The 10,569-nt window shown below is 38.4% G+C and overlaps 1 protein-coding gene across 1 annotated transcript in view; it reads right to left on the reverse strand.

The window, feature by feature from the left end:
• Positions 1-10,050, reverse strand: part of SLC7A11 (solute carrier family 7 member 11) — a 73,338-nt gene extending 63,288 nt beyond the window's left edge. Inside the window, exons 1-3 of the mRNA XM_019664072.1 lie at positions 9,417-10,050; positions 5,255-5,381; positions 1,385-1,500 (exon numbers count right to left, since the gene is read on the reverse strand). Coding sequence (XP_019519617.1) covers positions 1,385-1,500; positions 5,255-5,381; positions 9,417-9,693 — 520 coding nt within the window. The 5' untranslated portion in view covers positions 9,694-10,050. The remainder of the gene's footprint in view (positions 1-1,384; positions 1,501-5,254; positions 5,382-9,416) is intronic.
• Between the last annotated feature and the right edge of the window lie 519 nt (positions 10,051-10,569).

A 10,569-nucleotide genomic window follows, 5' to 3' on the forward strand; every position in this document is an offset into this window, starting at 1 on the left:
ATATATATATATATATATATATATATATATATATATATATATAGTGGGAGTGGAGTCAAGGGAATTGTAATAGATACGTATGATATGGGGGGGGAGTAGGGCGGTGGATTGGCGGAGGGGGGTTGTCACTTTGAGGGGTAAAAAGTATATACTATTGTATAACTGTTGTACAGCTGAAACTAATTTAAAAAATGTTTATTTCACAATAAAAAAAATCTGACATAATTTCATCTTTCTATAGCCATTCAAGGTAAATTATCTTTTTCACGGGTATTTTATCAATAAATAAAACTGATGCTTCAAGTGGTTTAATATTTAGCCCCAAATCACAACACTAAGGCTTTGTGACACTAAATTTCAATTCTAGGTTGTTTGCCTCCAGAGCTTGGGCCGAAGTCACTATCATCTTTTTATCTGGAATTCCTAGCTCTTTCCTGAAAACTAACCCTTCACCTGTCTACTGTCAAAAGTGCATCATTCTCTTCATTGTTCTATTAAAACACCTTAGCTAACAAAACTAAAAAAATGTTTTCATGAGGATGCAATTCAGTTATCTCCATGTAACTTTCTATTTCCAAGTAATTCAAACTTAGTCAAATGTTGGTTCTTAAAACAGTGATTCAATTGGCATTTATAATTAAATGATCATTTCCCATAATAGTCACGGGTTTAGAATCTAGACTCTTATAGGCAGTTAGTCATATCTGGCTTTATATCACTTATATAATATTGTTCATACTCCTCTTTATTTCCTTTTTAAATTTGTTTCTATTATCTGTGCCCACTGATGAAAATGAACAACTTCCTAATTGGGAGACTATGAAGAAAATGCCTAGTTGATAAATGCTACTAATAATCACATGTAGAAAAGAAGATTCGTATCATGACCATCAATGGGGAACTAAGCCCGTAACAATGAGAGTGACAGCTGCTAACTCTATAAAATGTATGAATACAACACACACACCCAACATATAAATATCACTCCATGAGGATACATGACATATAATTTGATGTTATCAATGAGGAAGGATAATTCCTAATTTAAAAAATCCATAAAATAATTGGGTTTCCATCTGTAAATGTCTCTTTATACATACAATCCCATTTCTATTTTACTAACAAGGTGGATTTTGTTTGCCTATTTTAAAATATTAGCCATCGTAGCTATTGTTGACCCAATGAAAAACTGGCATATAATGGAATATCAGGGATCACGCCAAATCCTTATTCCTTTCTTTATTTTCCAACACAAAATAGGCAAGGAACTATAATCAAAAAGACCATAAGATGGGAAGCAGTCCCACCAAGGGAAAGCTCTGCAGAAACTTTGTTTCCAATCACTTTTGTGTCTTTTTTTCATATTGATACCTATCATACTCACTTATGCCCACAGCTGTAATGAGTTTGATTGCAAATTCAGGAATTTCACATTGAATAAAAAACGGTTCCAGGATGTAGCGTCCAAATGCCAGAGATATCACAGCAGTGGCTGCAGGGCTAGAAAACATATAGATTTAGGTTACTACAGAAAAAAAACAATGCATCTTCACCAAACTTATCCTACCTTGAGGTATTTTTCATTCACCATATGGAACATGTTAAATATGAAAGTCTATAATTTTCAGAACTCCATATTTGATGAGGTTGTCATCGACATTCCAAATGAAATATTGTCTATAACTATGGTGGCTAGTTTTTGAACTTCACATTTCCTTGGGAGCAAGGCCAGGTGCTATAAATTTTGCCTCTGCTCTCCCATATTTGACTTTTTTTTCCCTTAAAAATCTAGTGTATTACTTGAGATCCTAACACAGCTGAGCTTCACAAGAATCAGTCTTCTTTCTCAATAAGTCATCAATAAGCTCCAGCCACAGTAAGAATGTGTTAGCCCCGCAGATCTAATAAGTCAGGACATAATCAGGAAAATGGACACAAACTCAACAGAAAATTCATATTGTAAGTGTTCACTGCAAATGTGTGCTTACGTCCTTGACACTGTATTATTCTTATTTTTCCAGATGAAAACTTGAAGAGTCAAGTGATTATTTTTAATTCCACAGAAATATTTAGATGCAAAGTATAAACTGAGAAATAAAAATACTCGTGTAATTTTACCCAAGTGAGGAAATATGACTGAAATAAGAAAAGAAAATAAGTTCAGGTATATAGTAAAATTGGTAACAAACCATTCTACTTTAATTCTTCAGCTATTTCTATGAGAGAATTACACATCTTTTCAGTTCAAATACATGTACATATGAATGCAGATTCCCTGTATACGCAGACAAGCCCCTGGGGTTATCTAATTTCTCAGCCCCCTTTCCTTTTCCAGCTTCTCTTCCTTCTCATGGACCCAAAACCTACACCTAATCCCTAGACGGTCAGAAAACCAACCCCCAACATACGTTCCAACCTTGGGCTGCTGAGAGCAGAGGGAGCTATACATTTCTGGATATTCTTCTTTTCCTAGAGACCTCCTCCTCCCCACAACCTCCAAAACAGAACTATTTTTCCTGTTCTCGATCATTTATATATTTTTTGATGGATAAATTAAAATCTGATGTCATTTGAGTGCTTTCAACACATGCTCAGAATATGAAAAAACTTCATTTCAAGGCTCCATCTGATCTAAGCTTTCACTTCCTCTTGTGTGTGTTTCCTCCCACGAGAAGGATCTGAGTACCCTTTGCCTGGAGCCCCTGCAACTCGTTGCCAGTGTTTTAGACCTCAGATCTTTGTTCAGTCTTCCTTTGCCTGAGGAGGCTTCTCCCACCCTCTGATTGGGTGAGACCTCACAGGGAATATTCTCTCTCTGAACCTCATGGCTTCCCTTTCACAGTGCCTATCACAATAGCAACTTCATATGCACTTGTGTGATTTCTTGATTAACTATTTCCCTCATTTGACCCTGGGCTCCATGAGCACAAGACTGCATCCATCTTGATCACTATTTTATCCCCAGTGTTCAGTCTAATGTCTATCAGACAATGGAAACCCAATAAATATTGAATATATGGTGAAGGTGTGAATTCAATCTAATGACCCCTGCTATGTACTGATGTGTGATAGTTCTTTCCTTGAAATCTATGTTTTACAGATTATTTCTGGCAAGAGTGACTTAATCTGAAGTACACTTTTCATAGTAAATATTTAGGTGTGCCTTGTTTGTTGTCGACAGAAATGGTAAAATACATTATGGTATCTTGTCAGCCCTCAAGACATTCATGACTCTGTCTGTTGGAAAGAGCAACTGAGCAATGTGAGTTCGTTATTACATAAACCCAGTAAAAAAAAAAAAAAGCTTCTAGAATACATGTAGGCAATTTCCTCTATCAACACACACACACACACACACACACACACACACACACACACACACACACACACACACANACACACACACACACACACACACACACACACACACACACACACACACACACACACACCATGAAGCAGTTCTCTTGTAATTAAAGTAATATTTGATTATGAGCTTCTTGGGAACAGGAATTGTGGCTCATTCCACTTTAGATCTCTTTAACTTGCCATTCACCCTTCAGTCGCAGTTTGAGGAATGAATAAATTAACAAATGAGCACTGTATCTGTGCCACTGAAAATGGAGTGACCACACTCATCATAATGCCAAGCCACTAGCCAAAGCATCCAACCAATACGGAGATTCAAGTCCAGCTCTGTCGGGCTCCCAAGCCCCCATCCTGACAGGGCAACACTCTAAATAAGTAGTGTGCTCATTTGAATGCTGAGTAGGCTCTAGTTGAAACATCATAACCTTGAACTTTCAATTACTCATTCAAAATAAGTAATATCTATAGTACTGAGGGCACTAAAGTAACTGGCATAAGGGTTACAAAAAATGTGAGACCTGGTCTTATGTGCTTGAAATGCTTGCAGTTTTAACAGGGAAACAGAATACAGACACCTACAATAATAAGACTACGAGATATCATGTTTAATGTCAAATGAGAAGCAGGCACTGCATTGTCCAGAAGAATCAGAGAGGAAAGAAATACCATAAACTAGAGTGAACAGGAAATTAACTGTGGGAGAGAGAGAAGTTAAGTTGACCTTTGAAGAGTAAGATTCAGATCATCAGGAAAGAGTGGAAGGGCACATCCCAAGCAAAGCCCAGATTTTACAAAAGGAACAAAGCACTTCTTTATCATTATTTCATTAAAACAAGCTTTAAAAATGCCGAATTGTTTAAAATGAGAACAGATTTAACAAAGAAATAAATACTACTCTGAAGCTCTTGATTAGAAAAGAGCCTCCTTGGAAGATAAAAATCCTTAGTGTTGACGCTTATTAGCTCTGCTTTTGGCACTTAGCCACACATGACGAGATAAAAGATCACATGAGCTCTCAGCTGTGTTGTTTCTGATAAGTTTTACAGAAAGAACAAGTTTCCCTAGCTATTTCTGTTAAACTCTGTAATCAGAATGTGCACGTCACGTTTTGTAAACGCAATTAACCTTAAGGAACAGTGATACTCGAAACTTCTCATGTGACACCCTGAGCTTCCCAGGAAGTTGAAGGAAATTTGCTATTCAGAGTGACTTGGCACGACTGGCTTTGATTCTCAACCAAGATGATCAGGAAGAGGAGTGCACTGTTACAACAATAAAATTAAAAAAAAGATTTGCGTAACTGTAGCTCACTGATCCTTTAACGTGAGGGAGTGAGTCATTTATGTCAACAGAAGGCTTAACTTCTTGTAAAGTATAAAACATGGTTGTGAGGCATGAAGGTTACATAACTTGCTCGAGCTGCTAGGCACAGAAGGTCCCCAGTCACAAAACCCGAGTCAAGTTAAAAGTCTTAATGGTGCAATCTACAGGAAGGAAAACTCCAGTTCCCAGCCTAACACTTAACTTTGGCCATTCAAAAGATATGATTGATCAAGGCGGATTTTGATGCTTCATATCCTTTCAGGGTAATGTCTTTCCGAGAAATATCACTGAGAATAATGAAGATGAAAGAAAAGCAGCTACAAGAAAGGTGGGCATGGTTGGCAAACTATGGCCCATGGCAAAACGTTAATTAAATGCATTAAAACACTAATTAATATAGCTATTTCATCACAGACTTTATGTCCTGAAGTACACACGTTTACAACATAGTCACATGACATGCATATGTTTTTACTAGTTTAAAATAATCACGGTGATGCAAAGAACAGTGTAATGAATAGGTTTTTTTTTTCCTTAATTTTTTTTCTATTTATGTTCTTACCGTATTATGAGCAGTTCCACCCAGACTCGTACAAAAGCTGGTAATGGGCCAAAGACTTCTAGAATATATGTGTAATGACCACCAGATTTTTTTATACTTGTTCCCAATTCAGCATAGGACAAGGCTCCTGTGAAACATAATAAAAAGGTATAAAGTTAAACTATGACTAAGTCACCAAGAAGTACACTTGACACAGCAATGTTTATATTGTGTGAGATATTACTACTTCCTTTGGTCTTAATGACATCCTCATTTCAAGACAAATAACAGTCATCTAATTCTTAACAGCCACCAAATTCCTCTTATAACTTCCTTAAATTTGAGATCTAGTTCATTCTATTCAAACAATATAAGTTTACTTGAAACAGTGAGGACAAACTTGACAAACTTCTAAAACAATATCAAATTTAAGAATTTTGAATCTCAGACCTGGGAAAAATAGAAGACAGATGCCAATAATACTAACCTATTTTTATTTTAATTTTTTTTTTTAGCTGAGTTATCCTGCCACCTGTTGGCAGCGTAGTGGCAGCTCAGCTCGGGCTCTTTTTTTGTTTGTTTTAAAGATTTTACTGGGGAATCGGGCAAGGGGAACAGACAAGTTGTTGTCTTTTTGTTTTTCAGTCTAGCTGTGGAGGACGTTGCTTCACTGGCCCATGTTGGTATTATAATTGCGCTTTTCCCGGGTAAGGCAGGTCCGTCACCAGCCTCTGGAAGGCCAGTCACGGAGGCTCTTGGCAGCTCACATCGGCTGCCAGTCACTCACGGTAGCTTATGGCAGTCTACTGCAGCAGGGGCTGCAGCCTATGCCGGCAGCGACTCACGATTGCCCAGCTCCAGGTTGAGCTGTTGTTCACCATCTTAGCTGTAGAGGGCAGTGTCACTGGCCCTCATGTGGGATCTGAACCAGGGCCCTCTGGCATCCCAAGCCAGCTCTTAACCAACGCACCACTCAACTGGCCCACAGAGCTCACACTCTAGAGCGAGCTCTTAACCAACTGAGCCACTCGGACTAACCTGTTTTTAGAACCTAACTTCATACTGAGACAAAGAATTATCCCAAATTGACCTCATTATATTGAGAATCCTTTTAATATGTGATATTTCTGTAGCACATCAAAATAAAGAAAATTTATCCATTCTTCAGAAACGAATTGACTCCAGGTCTTGAAAGGCTTCATTTATTTTGTAGGATATGTTTTGTCAACAAACTGAATTTTAACTCAGATATTCTATTTCTAGAAAAGGTTTTCTTGGGTGTTTTTAAAGTATATGCATCTGGATGGCTGAAATAACATACTTTTAAAAAATGCTATAAGTTATAGCTATTACATTAGGTAAAATTAATTATAGACCAAATTTTAATATTTAGCAATACAATTCACATGGACTTGAGCAAGTTATGTAACCTCCCAAAACCTGAGTTTCATCCTGTGTGTGTTAATGTGATAATGGGTGCTAAGGCAGTACTGGGCCTGACACATGGAAATCACCGCTTGAAATATAGTTATACCTATTAATTTGATCAATTAATAATTAAGGAATGAAAAATATATCTTTATGTTATGAGAAAACTTCTATCCATACTGCTAAGTACTCAAATGTAACACAAAATTTTTTGCCTAAGCTACTTCAGAGACTGAAGGTGTGGGAAATAGTGCTAGTCAGTAAAGCTTCAGGTAGAAAACTGTCCAACATGAATATAATTTGAATATTCAGTGAAATCTTACTATCACTTATCCTATTCCTGAAACTATCACTGCATCAGAGTCATCCAGGAAGAATTATTTTTGTTTAAAAAACAAAAAGAATAGGCCCTAAGGCCATATCCCAGATCCACTAACTCTACCAAAAGAGTCCAGATTCTCCAATAGAGGGATCAAAATAATCTATTATTTTAAAATTTGCACAGATAATTCTAAAGATATTTGGGGATCACTGATACAGTTTGCCTATTTATAATTCATTGTAACTAGTCGCAATTTGCTCTCCATTGGAAACCGGTCACCATGTTGGTAGGCTGTGCAGAAAAGCATCCAATATAAAATGTAATTGGGAAGAGTCTTAAGCACCTCAGAATTTATTGCCAGAGAATCAATACCTAGACCAGTGTCTGCTTTGCAGAAACTCCAGATGGTTGCCCTAGTATAAATTGAGTTCTGGAGGGATGAGATTTTCATTTAAAATTCTCAAGCTCCGTAACCATTTCACCCAGATGAAAAACGTTCAAAACAAGATGTAAAAATCCATGTATTGACCCAGACGTTAAAAAAACTGTAAACCAAACATATAGATTCTTTACTTTTAGTCCCAGAGTTCTAGAGTTTTAACAGAAAGGACTTTTTCCCCCCTTATATTTTGCTTTGCTTCCTGTTAGGAATGCACTGCTGTCCAATACCTTAATAACTTAAGAGACAAATGCAATGCAAATGTAGATAAATAGATTCACACAGGGGCACCCTCCCTGCAATTAGTAATCAAAGAGTACCAACTCAAGGGTAACTTGCGCTAGTCCCTTTAGCTTTTTCTTTTCCCCTGAGCCTGAGATGATATACTTCTGCAGAAGCGTATTTTCAGAGGACAAGTCAACCTTCCTTTAACTAGTTCAATGCTTGAGGTGATTCATTTTATTATATCTGAAAAACCTTTCACTGCATACAAAAAAATGGAATCACATAGTGGGAGCTGCACACACATAGTACTCAAAGTCCAGGAATCTGGTTATGGCTTTTCCTACTAGACGCTGATTTTCTCTGGATATACCCAGTGCTGTAGAAGATTACAGGTTGAGAGTGCCCAGGAGTCATTTAAGATGATCAACCATTAGGTTTTTCTTGGTCTATAAATGTACATGCTACACAATATGAATACCACAAACTCTTTTTCAAAAATCTAAAAAATAAATCCTCCATAGGTCTTTCTATACTAAGGCTTTGTTTTAACAAGTTTTATTGAAAATACCGTCTTTCTAATAATGGAAATTTGAGTTCTCTCGACGAATGCTCAAACCAATGCATTCAAACATCACAAGGCCTAAAGGATGAATGCATTGTTACGTGTAGGACCAAGAGTTAGCACTTGGTCCTAGTGCTATAACAGAGGGCTAAGACCTTTAAAGAGTAGTGTCTTTTAGAATCAAAACACACTATTTGCCAAATGTATCTTAGACATTGACCCCATAGCATCCACAAACTTTAATTTTTTTGACCATTCACCAGTCTTTGTCACCTTTATAATGAACTCATGTAGCTTTCTGTAATCTGTTCACCTCATGAGAGTACATTTATTACCTCTTTACTATTAATTATCAGATCAATAGAAGAGATCTAGATCTTAAAGAAAAATTCATAATCACGTTTCTTCTATCAGTTCCGTTTAGATTAGCTCAGCGAACAGGTGGACAGATTATCTCTGTCTCTAGAAACCAAGTAGACCATAAATAAAGAAAACAGATCTGGGCAAGCATAGCAAACTAACACCCAATTCCAGTTTTACAATTTATATTGCAAAAGTTTATAGGTACTGGGGTAAGATGAAAGATCCGAGATATGCTCAGACCCTTGCAATATATATACCCACTTGAGACAGGGACTCGGTTATGTCATCACACAGCTTTCCACATCAAAGACTTTGGAAAGAATACTAAGGAACTTCACAAGCGTTTATGAAGTTCAAAAATTAAAAAGAGAAAGACTGCCACCGTTTGTTTTGCCAACAAGAAAAAGTCAATAGAACTTCTGCTGAACACCCAGTTCTAGGTCTAAATAGGCCACACAGGGTTTCACTTCACAGGTGCTTTCATTCAGTGTGCCAGCTGCCAAGATGCCCCAAACAGACGGAACTAAGCACAACCGCCCTGTACAGAGAGCTCGCCCGTCTTTCACCGGGTCAGCCAAGTTAGTCTGTGCTCTGGTTGCCACAGGGAAAAGTCAGAAAGCAGTCTGCCTTAGTCAGGAAAAGCGAGTACAGCCGGCAGGGAGCACTTGGAGGGAATTCGGGACCCTGCCAACAGTGTCTGGGTCCTTCCCACACCTAAACACAAATCAGACAATGTCACATAGCCTTGGCCATTTCAGTCACTCCTTACACAGGACCCTTTGCTTTCCCAGAGCGCGAGCTGCCCAGCTCCACAGACACACCCCCGAGAAGAAGCTGCACTCACCAAACAGTGACAGGACCCCACAGACTGTCCAGATAATCAAGGACATGCCCACGCTGCCCGTGTTCTGTAGCACGCCCTTGGGAGAGATGAAGATTCCGGCTCCAATGATGGTGCCAATGATGATGGAGATGCCCCTGAGCAACGTGATTTTCTTCTTCAGCACCACTTTCTCCTGTCTGGGGGGCTCCTTGCTGCCCAGGGAGGGCGGCCTCCCATTAACATTCCCCTGCAGGTACCCTCCATTGGAGATGGTGGACACAACAGGCTTCCTGACCATTGCAGTGACACACGGAGGGGGTGGAAATGAACGGAGGAAAAAAAAAAAAAAAAGGAAAAGAAAAACCTCAAACTTTCAACTTGGGTGTCTCTTGGTGTGACTGACCAATCTCCTTTTTGCTTTCAGATTGTCTCTCTCAGTACTACTGTGTTCACAGGTAAAAACTCAGAGGTGTATTTTCTCCTTCACAGCTATCTAATTATTCCTCAGAAACACCTGTGTGTTCATGGGGTTCCCCCATCCTGTTCCTCCATCAACTCCGCCTGACGACCTCGGTGCTGCGGCTGCCGCGGCTGCCCTATTACAGACCAGCTCAGCTTCCTCCTGGGCTGGTATTTAAGCTTGCCTGTCACACCAACTCACTCCAGCTAAATCATGATGCAAATTCTCCAGGTTTGCATCAGCCACAGGAGGAGGCTCCAGCATTACTCAGCTCTTTTTTTTTTTTTTAAACAGTAGCAGCATGTTGCTCAACTGACCTAAGCTTTTCAGAGAACAAAGCACACACTTAAAAGGGATCTTAACTGATGCAGAAGTAGTAAATTCAGAACAGACCTTCCCTGAAATTTAAAGCAACTCCTAGCGAGAGACAAAAGCTCTTTAAGCAAAAAGAAAATGAAAAATGAAACAGGAAATGATCACCGTACTGTAAGGAGTTTCTTTTTCTTTCTTTTTTTTTTAACTCATGTAGAAAACATTTTGCACACAACAATTCTGATAAAAGGATGTAACCCCAAACTCCACTGTTTATAACCACAAATTTAAAATTTTTATAATCTGTTTCCTGCTTATTTTTATTTTGGGGTTTCCTAGCAACACAGTCAAATCTAATATTTACACAGCTAGAACGCTTCTGTATAACTGCTGTCACGCACA

The sequence above is a fragment of the Hipposideros armiger genome, unplaced genomic scaffold, assembly GCF_001890085.2.
Source record: "Hipposideros armiger isolate ML-2016 unplaced genomic scaffold, ASM189008v1 scaffold_415, whole genome shotgun sequence".
In the NCBI taxonomy this organism is placed as follows: domain Eukaryota; kingdom Metazoa; phylum Chordata; class Mammalia; order Chiroptera; family Hipposideridae; genus Hipposideros; species Hipposideros armiger.